Genomic DNA, 17,635 nt, shown 5'->3' with positions numbered 1-17,635 from the left:
AACTAACCCTTCAAACAAGAAAAAAAGAATCAAACAACTAAAAAATGATCAAGAATAAAATGAATGCAAAATGAAAACTTAATACTGGATGTGATGAAATTTTACCATTTATCTGCCCATCTTTAACTAGGGCTTTCAATCTTAATTTTTTTAGAGCAGGCTTTCAATCTTAATGAATTAAGCGAGATTCTTAAATCGCAAGAAATTCTCTGGTCTACCAATGGATCCTTCATCCTTTAACAACCCTGAATTGCAGCAGCTTCTTCAAGTAAGAATTTCTCGCTATTGTTCGGTGTTTTTGATCCATTTTTGGTGATGCGCACATACATGTGTATTTTTCTCATTAGTTTGATGTTTTTTTAATTTCATGATTTGATTTTGGGATGGGAATTCGTGACAGAGTTTCCTTTTGTTGTGCTTTGAAAAAATTATGTGAAGTAATGTGGAGCGAGATTAATGAGGGTATGATTTAGGGGTACGAGCAATTTCTTACATTCCTGATCAAATTGGTTTGATTAGATGAGACTTTTCGAAGCAATGCAGCTGTATTAACAGCATTCTAGTTGCAATCAAGCAAAACGATACGATATTTGTGATTTGGTTGTTTTGGGGATTCAGAGTAGTAATTTTAGTTAGCTCTAACTATTTGAGGTTTTAGCACCAAATATACAAGGTTTTTGTTTTGGGGCCAGATAAGCAGTTTATCCTTTCACTTTTCCTATGAATTGCAAAGCCGAAGAAGCTCATTTATTTGTTGCATCAAGAAAATCGATATACTAATAATGATAGCAAGCTGTTTAGCCAATTTGATGCTTGTTCAACCTGCACTAATTAACTGAAACTTGATTGAATTAGAATGTTCACTTCAGTTGTGAGATTGATTATAGGAGTCTGTTTAATGCTTGTGCTGCTTGTGCAAAGTAATTGAAACATGAAGCCTTGAAATCTTATCAGCCCTTCAGGGATTTGGTGTGTGTGTTTGTATGTGCATGTTACTAAGGTTTTGAGACTTCTATGCAATGCCCTTCAAAATTGAATGTCAAGTGGCTAGATTATTGCGTAATGCATTTGGAATCGTTTTACCATGCTCTGTTCTTCCACTCGTTATTACTAAGAAATTCATTATATTGTCCTGATATTGCTTATGATGTAACACTGTAGAGGTTGTAGAGTTCCAAATCTCTCACTTCTGTTCTTCTTCCACTCTTTCCTCTTTTTATTCTGTCACCAATTTTATTATTCTATGCTCTTTGCTGCGATTCCTGATGAATAGTTGATAAAGTTACTCAAAAATAAATGGCACCATTTAAATAATGACAACGTTAGGGATCTTGTATCTATGGACTTGAGAGCATACACGCCACTTCGTAGAGAATCGCTAAAAACTCAGAACACTTTAGGCCCACGGTCCCCCATCTCGTGCCCGTTTGAGTGTGTAGGAGTATGAATAGAAATGTATTAGTAGGAACATTAGGTTGAGAATATGATGTATGTTTGCACTTGGGAATGTATTGATAATGAGCATATATCCAGAATCACAATAAAGTATAGATTTTGCATTTTGATTTCTTCTTTAGTTTTAGCACTGGAAAATATATATCTGTGCTGATTCCTTTTCAGAAATTCCAACTAAGGGGCTGTTTATGAGAAGTAATGTCTCAAGAGTTTATAAGTTGTCAAAATGTTTGGATAATTGAGCTTATAAGTTAGAGAAGAAATTTCGAGTTAAATTGAGAAAATTGATGAAATTTGAAGGATATATGATGGAAATAGCAATCCATAGTATGATTATTTTTGTAAGAGGATTGTTTCTTATAGGATTATGAAAAAATAAGTTGGGATTGAGAAAATTTACTTTTTTGTGGAGCTTATAAGATGTTGAAGCTTATTTTGACCAAACACTTTTCAAGTGCTTATAAGCTTCTACACAACTTATTAGTTGTTTTAAGGAGCTTATAAGCTCAGCCAAACACCTTCTAATTCTAGATTTTCATAATATCAGTGTAGAATCTATGGATATTCATTATGTGAATAAACTCATGGATTCACTGTTGGAATTTTTCCTATGTGATTTGTGAAGATTAAGGAATGATGAAGGTGTTTGGCTTATAGTGCTTACAGAAGCAGCAGCACAAAGCTTTTTCTTGCTTATACGTCTCGATTAACGAGTGATTTACATTCTCCATCACGACAGCAAGAAAAGCAGAAGGCTGTGGTGAACGAAATGATCGGAAAGCTCACATCTCGCTGCTGGGACAAATGCATCACCGGTACTCCCGGAAACAGTTTCAGTTCTAGTGAATCTACTTGTCTCACCAACTGCGCTCAACGCTACATGGATACAGCAATGTTCGTCATGAGACGACTCCAGCAATGAAAAGCGCAAACCCAGTTTTAATTTCGCATTTGATGAATGCTTCTGAATCCAATATCTATAAAATGAAGTTGCACTTGTTTCTGAATTGGAATTATTTTCTGGTATGGTTTGTGATCTGACTATCATTATTTACTTTATACAATGTATAAACAGCAATGCTCTTGTAAGGTCTTGTGAATGAAATTGCCATGTCACACAGAAGAGAGAGAATAGCAAAAACCGAATTCTATTGAAACTACATATGCACACACACACACACACAAATCTGGCCGCCATCTTCTTCAGCTCAATGTTCTTGCTTACAACTAGTGCTGATATTCTGTTACACTATCACCATTACTAGAAAGGGTTACCCGGTTCGACCCTATGGCGAGGGCTCTTTCATTCGTCTCGTCCCAAATCGACTTTTCTTGCACCCTCTTGGAAACCGCCAAGGTTGTACTGTCGAAACTAGCACCCACTGAGTGAGAAGGCATCATAGGCTTCTTCTGCACCTTGGCCCGGAAGTCGTTCTTCGATTTAGGAATACTGCTGCAGAATATATCCATCAAGTTTCCAATTATTCCTCTGTTGTAGGGATTGGCACGCCTGCTATATTGGTATCTGAAATTCTCATACGTCGTCTGTAGAGAACAAGAAAAACGAAAACCATGTTGAAAAATCAACGAGGATCGCCCCTAAAACTCACGAATAGTTGGGGAGTATCGACAAGCAAGTTACCTGGTTTGTAGTGATGAGGTAGAGATGGAAGATGGAGAGCCCACCCACAAACCAGAGTGCAAGGAAAGTGTAAACAATGAGAGCGATGGAAGCGGGTGTTTTGGCCATAGCTTTCCATATGGATGAATTCTCACTGTCCATTATCTTCTTAATGTACACCCAGCAAAACCCATGAACGTACAAGCAAAGAAGCGTCGTGGAGAAGACAAACATGTAAAAGAACCGATAATTCCTCTGCAACCAAAATCAAGAATTGTTTAAACACGGTGTGAAATATGTATCTCTTGATCCATTCTGTGCATATGTTCAGATAGAATGACGTGCACGAGGATAAAACAGCAACGGTGAGAAATCTTCACGAAATGAGATATTACTCCATGAATACACATCTATATAACATGATTTCAGATATATAATGGAAACCTCTGAAGTTGAGAATATGTTATATAACAAAAGTGCCTGAAAATTAAAAAACACGACTTACCAGTCCAATGCATTGTCCAACCCAGGGACAATGATGGTCGAATCGTTCCACACAGTTGTCACATATTGAACAATGCGAACAGCGTGGAGGCCTGTACAGCAGACACGTATCGCAGTATTTGACTTTCACAGTAGTTCCATTAATTATAACATCTTTTGTACGAGGCAAGCGAGGCGTTTGGCCAGAGCCCAATTCCATACTATTATCGTAAGTTTCTGGTTCGGGAGGTTGAGCATTGCGAGGAACAATACCAGGGTCCCTTCCAGAAGTCAATAGAAGCAGCACCAAAACCTGGAATAGCGCATAACATTGCCACATAAATTAGCTTCTCTCAATGCAAAACCCTACTTATTATCTTACAGAACACACTTCAACATTGCAACCAAGCTTTCACTTTCTTCCGGGAACTGATATTTCGAGAAAATATATTTTCAATATTCTAAAAGCTTACCAATGTTCTCCATATTTCCCAATATTTTCCATAATTTCACAAGCAAAATGCACTTATACTTTCTAAATGACATGCATAATCCAAACACCATTTCTTTTCCATTATATGTGACACACCTCGTGTCACGTCTGAATGAAAGTCTGTTTCAGTAAACCCTACTTTGCAGTCATAACAACAAGATTTCTAGAACAAAGTATCAAGATTTTCATATGGGATATCTAGCGAATTCATCACTCCTCTGTACATGAACACTCCCCAAGGGATCATAATTTCCATCCTTCTTCACCCAAATTCAGTTCTTTAGTCACATGGGAAGCTTCTCCAACCAGTTTATTATACTGGAATCCCTCCAACAGCAACACATGACAGTTCAAGAAAAAAATGAGTTTCAACAGTTTTTGAATTTTCACCACTATTTCCCAATGTCCTCTCAAATGCAAGTTATGAACTTTCTTGTATTAGAGCACTTACATGCAAATGCAATGATGTTAAAAATAGCTCTTAATACAGAATCGGATTGAGGCCCTGATAAAATAGTTGGTTTACTAATGCCATTGCAAGAAAAGAGTAAAATTTTAGGAGGGACATGCCACGAGGATAGATGCCATGGGTCCGGAGACACGGGAGGAATATAATTTTTAGAGCACTCTCAAACAACAGCCATAGAGAGTTCCCAATTTATCAATGCAGTCGCGCTAGACAACCGTGTAAAAAAATATAACTGGTTAGTGGGTGGACTAATCGAATCATTCCAGACAAATGTAAGATTTTAGGGTGGGAAATGGAACTTACATATACAGTCGAAACAATAAATACAACTAAAACTGCAATCCCCCAATCACCAGAAAAATCATCCATCAGTTTCCTTGCAACGAATACGCAGAAAACAGCAGCAGGAGCAACTATAAGAAACACCGTCAGAAATACCGATCTTACATCAGGACCAAAAATGAACCTTCCCCCAAGACAGAATTTCTGCAAGAGAAAAACCAGCTTCAGAAAGATTGACAACACTTCTCTACAACGTTATCCTTATCGAGAGATAAATAAAGCGCAGACTTGTTGAAGGTAGAACCAACAAGAACTCTGATGCATCCATAATCATACACTTCAAGGGAAGTTCATTAAACCATAAGCTTAGTTAATAATGCATAAGAAGAAATTCCAGTCATGCAACCTTCGAGCAAGGGCAAAATTTCTAACTCCAATCGCTAAAGAAAAGCATATTTCAGGTAAAAATAAAGTAACAAACTAGTATTCCTTTCCAACTTTCTTTTCCCAATTCCTCAAACAAGATTCAGAGATATTCCAAAACAAATCAAATCAAAATTCCACCCCTCAATAACTCAAATCTAATCATATTATTTCAGACTAATCCAAAGGCAAGATCAAATGCTCTACCCAAAAGATAATCAAAAAGTATATAAATAAAACCCTGATTCAATCAAAAAAAGCAGATAGAAAAAGGCATCAAGTGATCGAATTTACATTACTGCCCTCCCACGCCTTGTATTTCCGGACCATCTCCGCCGCGCCCTCGGCGGCGCCGCCCAACGTATTCATCTCTCTCTCTCTCTTCCCCGAAAGAATCTCGTTTTTCAGTTGTACCAAACTGCAACCTATCTTCTTCTTCTTCTCTCTCTCTCTCCAAACAAATATAATCCCTCTAAGAAGAGGAAAACGGAGTGCAAAATGATGGCTGCGAATATTCAATTGAGCTGCGAATAAGTCAGAAGGGAGAAATGAATGGAACCGCAAATTTTATGAATAGAATAGTCGAACACGGCTTGGAAAGTCTTCCATGGACAGCGAGTTGAAGTTCCACTGGCTGGGATTTGACCACAACCGTTGACTTCAGCCGCCGGGATGTGACGACAAATTCCGGCCCCGCCGCTGCGTGGGGGCGAGGAGGAATCGGAGAAAACGACAGCCCCACTTTTATATTTGTTTTTTCCCAACATTACTATTTATATCTTTCACAATCACAACCTTGCTTTATTCTTTACTTATCTTTTACACTAGGGTTAATATAGAAAAATGCCAAAATTCATTTTTGATTGAACTTTGAAAAGTTTAATTACATAAATTAATTTTATTAGTTGTTTAATTTTAATTTTAATGTCATTTTTTACAATTAAAAAATAAAATGACATCTACATGACTCATCGACATATGTCTTTTAGTTCGTCGGACGATTAATATTTATCTCATCCTGGTCTCTTCTCCCGACATATGTCTTTTAGTTCGTCGGAAGATTAGTATCTATCTCATCCTGGTATTATCACTATTTTTACTAGCGACAAAACTGCAACTAAACAGTGTAATTGTAGCACGAAAACAACAAGCAGAGTATCGTATCCACATAGACTATTATAACGAATTACTCTAAGTAATCCTAAGAAAACTCTAGTAATATTCAGGCAAAGTAAAAGATTAAAGGTTTTAATTGAAACTAATCTTAGAACACAACAAATAAAATTCAAGTAAAGAAATCAATTGATAAAACAACTAATCCTAGGGAAATAAATTCATTCATCAAATTCACATAATCAATCTATTAATCTTATTTACCACGTCACAACGAGAGAGAGAGAGCACGTCACAGCGAGAGAGAGAGAGAGAGAGAGAGAGAGAGAGAGCAGCGAGAGAGATTGGGTCTGGGTCCGACGGGAAGCTGGGCTGGATCTGCCGGGTTAAAAGGGTAGATTAGAAATGCCGCATAAAAGATGGCCAAATATTGAGATTTTTCATTTTGTGGCCAAAATTTGAGTTTGTAAGTTCAATTGTTTCAATATAATAATCATTTTCTCGTATTATATATGTAATTTCTTACATTTCAAAATATTGTCTCTTACACAAATTCAAGAAAAGCAATAAAGTTGTTGCACTCAATTTCATTCCATATAATATAATTGCCTCCAATTGCAACATCGCATTCATACTATAATATTATTGCTTGTACAGATTTTAATTTCACGATTGATTATGGGAGATTTTAATTTCATTCCAAGATTTTAAAGATATTAAAAAATATCACACACAAATACACAAAGAGATAGATTTTAGGAGAGTCATATCAAGCACTACCTTGAAACACCAAGTTACCTTCAAACTTTAAGTTGCTGACATAAATATAAAATATAAGCGTATGAACCTGAAGCAAAAAGTTTCAATTTCGAGTCAAACATCACCTAATCTTTAAATTTATTTATTTAACAATAAAAAATGCATGAGAAGAGATGATGAAATGAACAATGTAATAGGGTACAGAACCAAGTGATAAGAGTTAAATTATCATACCCTTAATTTATTATGTACATAATCAACATTTCATCTAATGCATGAGAAAGAAATGGATCTTAAATTTGTAAAAAATTATTAATTATGATATGGTAGAGGTTGTTCATTAAAAACAGAGCCGATGTTGTGAAGAAGTATGAAGTTGTGCCAATAAATACTACAATTATATAAGAAGAACAACAATGTATGATATATTTATTCCACATTAACAGATAGATAAAACAAATATGAACAATAGATTATTTGATAAAAATTTTACATTTGAAAACGTACATAAATTACTTCGCAGTTTAGGCATAAAATTTGCAGCTCTTTATTCGTTTTCATTGTCTCTGCATTTGCTTCTTCAATTTCAGTAGACGCATATAAGTCGTGGCGTCAAAGATGTTGTCTCAAAAGAAATATAATCGGCGACGGGGAAGACCTTCATCAGCTGGGGAAATTTGCAGAGAGGATTAAGAATTTCGCAAAGATTTTGAGAGACATACAAAATAGAGTGATAATATTGTTGATTTTAAGATATTTATATTGTGATTTAAGGTGGCGAATCAATAATTGCTTGATTGACAAATCTAATTCTATAATTGATAATTGATTTGGCGTACATATATAACTTTGAATATTTTTGGCCTCAATCTTTTTATAATCAACAACTTCAAAACATAAATTAAGTCAATTTATTTCTATATCTAATCTTATAATTGATAATTGGTTTATAGTATAAATATAACTTTCAATATCTTTAGCCTCAATTTTTTTTTCTAATCAACACCTTCAAGACATAAATTAAGTCAATTCATTTTATTTTATTTTTGAGGAAAAAGTCAATTCATTTCTATATGAGTTTAAGTAACTCATTTTAATTATATTTAGAAAATGTAATTACTTTTAATTGACTTAATTAACGTACTAAATGCATTTATATTTATACAATTGAAATTAATGCATTTATATCAACGTAATTAATGAATGTGTTAACAAATTTTAAAAATAAAAAGATAAAAAAGTAGGAAAAACAGAAGTTTTTATTTACGGTAAGACGGCTTTGTTACTTTGAATATTACTTGGTGAAGGAGCTCCTGGCCATATATCCACTCATGGGCGTCACAAAATTCACACTCAGATTTAGTCTGAAAAGTACTTGCAGTCTGTGTATGTCTGATACTGCTGTTGAGCATTGTTGGGTTGATCATTCTTCGTCAGCAGACGTTGAAAAATTTCATAACGTAGATGATAAAACTTCCCTGAAGAAAGTTATCTGAAGTGGAATTGCTGGTGGTGTCATTGGAATCGTCAAGTCTTTGGAAAAGGAAACAGGAGCTTCTATAAAGTTTGCATCTCCAAAGGAATGTGTTGCCATCATCTCTTCCCATCTTGCTGTTACATTTGTACATTAAATGACAAAGCCACCATTTCATTTCTGTTTGTCTCTAGTCACGAGAGACATCCTATCAATCTCAAGTACATTGTCAATTGAATGAAGTTGATATTGATCTTAGGCCGTGGGGAGAGTGTATGAGCAAGAATTGTAGTTGCGTCGAGTCAGCTTAGCAGTATAGTGGATGGGGATGGAAGGCTGGCTTCAGATATAAGTCTTGCATGCTGGAGTTGATGATAATGTGGTCCAGGTCTGAGCTTGAACTGCTACTGATTCTGCATTTAAATCTTGAAAACATAAACTAGATTAGTATGTAGTGTATTTTATGGTGAGTTATGGATGGTTGATGTTCATTATGAAAATGTATTTGACAGGATGAAGTAGCCTATTTCAACTTGCTGGAGAATTTCTTGTCTGGAATGGGATACAAAGGAGCAGGAAGCAAACATAGTTTGTTCTCACCTATTTCTAGCAGCAGTCCTACTCTCAACACAATCACCACAAATGTCAAGACTCTCTTGTATTGATGAACAGGTCCCTTTGGCAGTTTTATCGTATTGTTTTTTATCTTTGGGCATTTTCTATTATTTTTTCAAAATGGTTAGCAAATTCACCACAAAAACAAGAAGGCGAGAGCTTTCAAGGGTAGAAAAACTGCAAACGGAGTGCTGAATTTGTTAGTCATCTGAAAATATGATACAAACTTTTGAATGTCATCTTTCATGGTATTCTTTCCTGGTTTTACTCCACAGTATGTTTGATAATTTCAATATGTTTTAGGACATTATTTACATCTGCGGTAAATAGTGTCTTTTTTTTTTCCACATCAACACCTATCTGTATTTGTAGTTGAGGTTTTTTGTATGCTAGATTAATATTTAACGTGATTTTTTGTAAATCCTTTGTAATGCTAGCATAGTTTCGACCTGTTGCACTTGCAGCTGTAATTACTGTAACCAAATATTTTGAGTGTGGGTGAGAATTGGCAGTCTTCATTCTTCTACTAATAGGGAAAGGAGAAAAATGTGCATTTTCAGTCTGCTTCCTCTATGTGAAATTTGGATTTATCCTTACCTTTGGCTTTCATAGTTTATTAGTAATTTATAAATATTTTACTACTCCTATTTTGTTTGAATATGTAGTTGGTGCACATAGCCAAAAAGGAAAAAGAAAAGTTGATTACTTTCTATTTTTGACATAATATCGCATCGCATGTATAGCTTTCGCTAAGATATTTGTATAAACTTAAACGACGAAGCAATCGTAATAATCAAAGCTGCAACTCGTTGATTCTCTAACAGATCAGGCAAAAATATTTTCTTGGTGGGATGTATTATTATTATTATTATTATTATTATTATTATTATTATTATTATTATTATTATTATTATTTGTTGAATAAAACAATTTCTTATTTCTTGTCTTTAAGCAGGACTACTATTTTGTGTGTGTCTATAATGGAAAAATAATGAAAGAAGATACGCTTATTCATATACACAATAACACATAGGAGATCATCACAATCTTGCATACTTAATGTATGTGACAGAGATTGTGATACACCTACTGGACCAAATGGAGGTGGGCTCGAGAGGGCTGTGGACGAGAGTGATGGTGGAGAAGCAAGCCCAAAACAAGAAGGCCCAACTGACAAAGGGAAGCCCACGCGCAAGAAGACTTTGCCAACACGTTTCAAGGATTTTGTTATGAGTTAGAGATAGAGATCTCAATAGTTGGTCCCCTCCTAGTTTTCTCTCTCTTTTCTGTTATTGGTACTTGCAGTAGCAACGGGCTTGTCGCCCATTTTGGCTATATAGCAGGACTCTTGTATCAGAGTTAGAGTACATGGATGATAATTATCCTCTTTTCTCTCTGAATATCTCTCTGGAGTCAGGCACACACGAAGCTGCCCCTTTCTTTATCTGATTTGTTATCAGATTGTTAATCTATTGGGTAATGTATACATTGTTTCATTGAAGTTTGAGAGCTTCCATAGGCTTCAATTGGTGTTCATTTGTTATTGCTGGGGCGGTCGTCTATGGCTGCAGCCGTTGCAACCATGTGTATGAGCTCCGCCTCATCCGATGGAGCCATCACCACCATGTTAGGCAGGCAGGCCATGTAGGTCACATCAAACGAGCCACAGTGAGTGGGCCCATCCGCGCCAACTAGGCCAGCCCGGTCCATGGCAAACCGGACAGGCAGTTTTTGTAGATCAACATCATGTACCACCTTCACATTACCACACAAACTGTTAGAAACAAAAAAAAAAACATAGTCCTCTTGTCCGTTGTTGCTCACCTGATCGTAGCCTCGTTGCAGGAAGGACGAGTAGATGGCGCAGAAGGGCTTGAGGCCCTCGGTGGCCAAGCCAGTTGTAAATGTAACGGCGTGCTACTCAGCAATCCCAACATCAAAACATCGGTCTGGAAATCGCTTCTGGAAATAGTTGAGGCTAGTTCCACCTCCCATTGCAGCATGGATCGCCACAATCTTGCTATCTGATTCAGCTTCTCTGATCAGTGACTGTGCAAAATACTGTGTATACGAAAGTGTAGACGATTTCGCCTTGTTTTGCTTCCCCGTGCAAGGATCAAACTTAACAACACCTAAAAAACAAACATAATTCAGACCAACTCCTTATCAACTTGTTCTATTTCAAGATTTGTATCATCTAACCATGCATTCTATCAGCTGTTGCTTCTGCTGGTGGATATCATTTTCCCTTCTCTGTCACAATGTGAATGAGGACCGGCCCGGTGCAGGCATCGACTTAACCTTCTGAAAAATAGTGACCAAATCATCGATGTTGTGCCAATCCACCGGCCCAATGTAGTACAACCCGAGCTCATCAAAGAAGGTTGAGCTAGACGCGCTCAGCATCCCCCTTGCGTACTCATCCACCTTGGCTGCGACCTCATGCGCTTGTGGCCCAATCTGTTTCGATAGGCTTGCCCTGCAGTCATTGCTCCATCTCCTATCACAGACACAACACTATTTTGTCTTTCCGTAATAGATCTCTTGCCACAGCCATACCTAATAAAAACAGTTGCACAAATGAAAAAAACACCAAATTCAGCCCAAATAGTTGAAGAATTTGACACATACCAAGACCAGCAGAAGTGCTTGTTGAGCTATGGCCAACACTGAAGGCATCATGAACACTCTCATCCATCTTGGGAAAACCGGCCAAACCGGAGGTCTGCATTAACAGTTACCAATCAAGATAGCTCTGCAAATTAGAAAGAGAACGCCCCACCTTTTTTGATTTACCAGCAGTCACATTAGAAGAACTAGGACTTTTGCTTGTTGATCCCCCTTCCCTTTCGCTTCTTACCCTTCAGATGCTGTGTTGTCAGGTAAACAATTTCAGTTAATGGCTAAAATGTTTAATCATATGAATAATAATAGTGTAAGACGGTACAACATAAAAGACCAGAGATAGATTTACCCTATCCTTGTAACAGAATAGATATTCACAACATTACTCAACATTATGATTTATGAGTCTTTACTGTAAACACTCCAAGCTACTCAGTTTGTGTAAGACTTTTCTTTTGTAGGCTTTGACCAAAACTAAAATATTTAAAAAATAACCATGAGTGTTGCCTCACCGAACTCATAAAAAGAGAAGATGAAAAAGAAGGATACCTCATTCTCAACCCATACAAAACCAGAAAAGAGGCCTATATTTTTCTTCAGTGTGTGCTCATGGAAATTATAAATATATAAAAGAAGCATCATGATAAAAGATTCCTAAAATGCTGAGAATAAAACAATCAAATGCTCATTTGAAAATTTAGGGTGAAAGAGACATTAGATTTCTTGCCAAGATCGAATTTTGTAAGAACATCCCTTTCAACTCACACTCATACCAAACAAACGAAATTAAACTTGTAGAATGTTGACAATTGAAAAAAAGTAAACTTTATCTCTTTATCTCTATATATCCGGTGAAATAACATAACAAGAGTGAAATCACAAATAACATCACAAATAACTATGCTATTACTATACTAAGTCAGTACATTCTCTCATCATCAGTGGGATACGCTCCTTCATCATCACTAGCTATCTTACGCTGGGAATACTCCCCTCATCCCTACTGCTGTCACTGGAACTAGTCTTTGGAGGAGACTCCTTCTTCTCCACATGCATCATCTCAGCATCCTCCGCTTCAGTGTATGTCAGCACTCTCACTCGTGCACCAAGCACAGGATCAACCTGCTCATTCACCAACCAACCACGCAGAACCTGAGCCCACATCATCAGCATCCGTCTATTTCGCAGTCAACACCCCCTCAAATAGATCCTCCACTACAACTATGTTGAGTGCAGTGAAGTCCGAAGCATCAGTGACTATAATACAGTCACCTAATGCTTTGAGAAAATGAGCCCTCTCAACCGCCGGTCTTCCCAAATTTTGCTTGTACTTTTCAAAGAGTGAGTGATTTTTTTGCAATAAACTCCATTTTTGAATATAAAAATAAAAGTACTATATCTTATATAGTACTAGTTTTGCTCCCGTGCGATGCACGGTAATATTTATTTAACTAAATTATTTAAGAGTATAAGTAACCTATACTTTTTAAAGTTGAATATCCTTTTATTTATACAACTATAATAAAAATAGTAATATTTAAAATAATTTAAACTTATATAAGATAGATTTTACTAATACTATAATTGTTGAAATATATGTGACTTTTTATAGTTGTATGTGAGTCGAATCAATGATCAATATCTTAGTTAACAACATATTTATATCAACGATCATTATTAGCTATTTAAAATTTCCATCAAAATATCCATTTATTTTTATTTTAGGTTTTTACTAAGAAAGAAAGATTTTCTAAAACTTTTTTAGGCATATTAGCAAATAAAAGTTTTTAAAACTTTTATTCTTTGATATATATTATACAATTCATAACTTTTTCAAAATACTTCATTCGTCTCAATTATATAGGTTGATTGAATTATGCACAAGGATTTAAAAAATCATTGGAAAAAAAGTTATCCAAGTAACTTCCTAATATGCCTATATTTATTATTTGACAATACATTAAAGTCGGAGATAATCAAAGAATTAAACAGAGACATATTTGTAATAATTTAAAAATGCACTACCTTTTATAAAAATTGACTTATATTTTGGGATATCTGAAAAAGAAAAATGAGTATGTTTTGTAAATAATTTAAAAATACATTACCTTTCAATGGAATAAATTGAATGAGAAAAATGATATAAGATAATATAAAAATTTAAGATTTCTTATAAGAAAGTAAATGATTTTTTTAAATTCAATTAAGGGAAATTATTTTGAATTGACATTTTCACATTCTTGCTTTCTTTTTACATAGAAATAGATGCTTCATGAAAAAAATTAATCATTTTCATAAGTTCAAATTGTTATAACGGATTTTATTTTATTCTAAAAATTTTAATCCTACTCTTAGTTCATAGTTTCTATTGAAAAAAATATACAGTTGATAAAAAATGTAGTAATTAGTAAATAACTTGTCTAGAGCTGTCAAAATGGGCCGAAATGGGCCCATTTTGGCCCATTTCGGCCCATTTTGACAGCTCTACATACAACTATAAAAAGTCACATTTATTTCAACAATATAGTATTAGTGAAAATATCTTATATAAGTTTAAATTATTTTAAATATTACTATTTTTATTATAGTTGTATAAATAAAAGGATATTCAACTTTAAAAAGTATAGGTTACTTATACTCTTAAATAATTTAGTTAAATAAATATTACCGTGCATCGCACGGGAGCAAAACTAGTACTATATAGGATACAGTACTTTTATGTTTATATTTAAAAATGGAGTTTATTGCAAAAAAATCACTCACTCTTTGAAAAGTACAAGCAAAATTTGGGAAGACCGGCGGTTGAGAGGGCTCCTTTCTCAAAGCATTAGGTGACTGTATTATAGTCACTGATGCTTCGGACTTCACTGCACTCAACATAGTTGTAGTGGAGGATCTATTTGAGGGGTGTTAACTGCGAAATCGACGGATGCTGATGATGTGGGCTCAGGTTCTGCGTGGTTGGTTGGTGAATAAGCAGGTTGATCCTGTGCTTGGTGCACGAGTGAGAGTGCTGACATACACTGAAGCGGAGGATGCTGAGATGATGCCTGTGGAGAAGAAGGAGTCTCCTCCAAAGACTAGTTCCAGTGACAGCAGTAGGGATGGGGGGAGTATTCCCAGCATAGGATAGCTAGTGATGATGAAGGAGCATATCCCACTGATGATGAGAGAATGTACTGACTTAGTATAGTAATAGCATAGTTATTTGTGATGTTATTTGTGATTTCACTCTTGTTATGTGATTTCACCGGATATATAGAGATAAAGAGATAAAGTTTACTTTTTTTCAATTGTCAACATTCTACAAGTTTAATTTCGTTTGTTTGGTATGAGTGTGAGTTGAAAGGGATGTTCTTACAAAATTCGATCTTGGCAAGAAATCTAATGTCTCTTTCACCCTAAATTTTCAAATGAGCATTTGATTGTTTTATTCTCAGCATTTTAGGAATCTTTTATCCTGATGCTTCTTTTATATATTTATAATTTCCATGAGCACACACTGAAGAAAAATATAGGCCTCTTTTCTGGTTTTGTATGGGTTGAGAATGAGGTATCCTTCTTTTTCATCTTCTCTTTTTATGAGTTCGGTGAGGCAACACTCATGGTTATTTTTTAAATATTTTAGTTTTGGTCAAAGCCTACAAAAGAAAAGTCTTACACAAGCTGAGTAGCTTGGAGTGTTTACAGTAATGACTCATAAATCATAATGTTGAGTAATGTTGTGAATATCTATTCTGTTACAAGGATAGGGTAAATCTGTCTCTGGTCTTTTATGTTGTACCGTCTTACACTATTATTATTCATATGATTAAACATTTTAGCCATTAACTGAAATTGTTTACCTGACAACACATCATCTGAAGGGTAAGAAGCGAAAGGGAAGGGGATCAACAAGCAATAGTCCTAGTTCTTCTAATGTGACTGCTGGTAAATCAAAAAAGGTGGGGCGTTCTCTTTCTAATTTGCAGAGCTATCTTGATTGGTAACTGTTAATGCAGACCTCCGATTTGGCCGATTTTCCCATGAGGGATGAGAGTGTTCATGATGCCTTCGGTGTTGGCCATAGCTCAACAAGCACTTCGGCTGGTCTTGGTATGTGTCAAATTCTTCAACTAATTGGGCTGAATTTGGTGTTTTTTTCATTTGTGCAACTGTTTTTATTAGGTATGGTTGTGGCAAGAGATCTATTACGGAAAGACAAAACAGTGTTGTGTCTATGATAGGAGATGGAGTAATGACTGCAGGGCAAGCCTAATGAAACAGATTGGGCCACAAGCGCATGAGGTCGCAACCAAGGTGGATGAGTGCGCAATGGGGATGCTGAGCGCGTCTGGCTCAACCTTCTAATTGGTCGTTGAGTTACATATACGCGAATCCAAGAATGGACTACTATTCGACTGCCTGGGATATCGTTATATCGGTTGGATGTCTTCTATTTGTTGTTCTAGTCTATTTGCAACAGCGGTATGGTGGCCAATGCTTTCTACCAAACAGATCCACATATCAGAAACTCCATGTGGCTACTTCATAGATTATTTGGTAATTAAATGCTTCTAAACACATTTCTTCTTTTTCTATGTTTCCATTTGGTATTTTAGTTTGATATTGTACTGTACAGCTATTATTATCCTATTATTTGTTGGCTGTCTTAGAATTGGATGCAGATTTTTTAGGTCATCTAAACTCATTACTCAATAGTTTCAAGTCACTTTCAACAATAGACAAAACAAGCCTTGTATTTTTTATTTTTAGATTATATATATGATGGAATGAAGCTCTTTCAACAACATACATCATCTTCTCTCATGAATTCATTTTCTGGATATTCTGGTATGGAACTAGAACTCTGTATAAGATTGGAAAGGTTACTGTTTTTCACTCTGCTAATGCAAATTATGGTTAAAAAGTTAAATGTGACTACTTTTCATGGACAAAAAAAAGGGGTAAGTAGGACTCTTTTTTGTGGTCGGAGGGAGTATTACATATTCGTGGTAAAAGCTATATGAGATGAAAGTATCATATAATATTTTTTAACGAGGCATTTAGTTTGGTGGATGAGATAGATCACGATTGGAGGATGAAATAGATAAAATTGATATATATGATTTTTGAATTATTTTTAAACATATGAAAGTGTACTTATCAATATTTGTAGGTGATAAGTTTAAATGACTTTTTTTTTTCTTTGTTTATCAAAAAAGTTATTGATAGATATATATTTTCAATCCATCCTTCACAAGTTCAGAAGAAGAAACCTAACGACACTTAATTCAAAATTTTCGAGTTACAAATACCCAACAAACACATGAAATTTCAATAGCTGGCCATTCTTTCATGTCCATAAACCCATTTATGATAAGTTGCATAGCAAATTGTTATTTTGGGCAAGCTCCGACGAACTGAACATGATCAAAGATTGAGCTAAACTGGAGTGCAGAATGCTACGAGTGTACGCAAAATTTCTGTAAGTGTATGCCATGCTTTCTATGAAGTCCTATTTATAGGCTGCTCTCAATCATGGAGGGATTTAATGAGATTTAATCTCAAGAACAGTTACTGGATGTTTCAATTTTTGAATTCTGATGTTACAGAATTCAAGTGCATTCATGTTCTAACGTTTCTGTTTTTAAATTCTGTAATAGATGCTGCTGTTTCAGATTTCAGAAACTGATCTGCTTTAGTTTGCACTGATGCAGAAAATGATACTAGGCTTCAGTGCGAAAACTGATATACACTTCAGTTCACGACTGAAACTTCAGTTCGTGACTGATACACTTCAGTTTCAATTTGGGGGCCAAAAATATTTTGTCAAAAAAGAAT

The 17,635-nt window shown here is 35.4% G+C and overlaps 2 protein-coding genes and 1 pseudogene across 2 annotated transcripts; 1 reads left to right on the top strand and 2 right to left on the bottom strand.

The window, feature by feature from the left end:
• On the top strand, positions 1 to 2,576 carry LOC130987865 (mitochondrial import inner membrane translocase subunit TIM8-like). Its single transcript, XM_057911571.1, has 2 exons — positions 1 to 268; positions 2,195 to 2,576. Exons 1-2 carry the CDS (start codon positions 221 to 223, stop codon positions 2,375 to 2,377), a joined length of 231 nt encoding a protein of 76 aa, XP_057767554.1. The 5' UTR covers positions 1 to 220; the 3' UTR covers positions 2,378 to 2,576.
• Positions 2,494 to 6,034, bottom strand: LOC130987850 (probable protein S-acyltransferase 7). The gene is made up of 5 exons (XM_057911553.1): positions 5,521 to 6,034; positions 4,825 to 5,007; positions 3,582 to 3,872; positions 3,098 to 3,331; positions 2,494 to 3,000 (listed from the first exon to the last, which is right to left on the bottom strand). The coding sequence occupies exons 1-5, from the start codon at positions 5,593 to 5,595 to the stop codon at positions 2,683 to 2,685; spliced, it is 1,101 nt and encodes a 366-aa protein (XP_057767536.1). The 5' UTR covers positions 5,596 to 6,034; the 3' UTR covers positions 2,494 to 2,682.
• Positions 6,035 to 10,720: 4,686 nt separating this feature from the next.
• LOC130990048 (probable 1-deoxy-D-xylulose-5-phosphate synthase 2, chloroplastic) lies at positions 10,721 to 12,985 on the bottom strand (annotated as a pseudogene).
• Between the last annotated feature and the right edge of the window lie 4,650 nt (positions 12,986 to 17,635).

Source organism: Salvia miltiorrhiza, chromosome 6, assembly GCF_028751815.1.
Source record: "Salvia miltiorrhiza cultivar Shanhuang (shh) chromosome 6, IMPLAD_Smil_shh, whole genome shotgun sequence".
Classification (NCBI taxonomy): domain Eukaryota; kingdom Viridiplantae; phylum Streptophyta; class Magnoliopsida; order Lamiales; family Lamiaceae; genus Salvia; species Salvia miltiorrhiza.
Note: the sequence above shows the minus strand (reverse complement) of the source record. Positions and strands in the feature narration are given on the sequence as shown.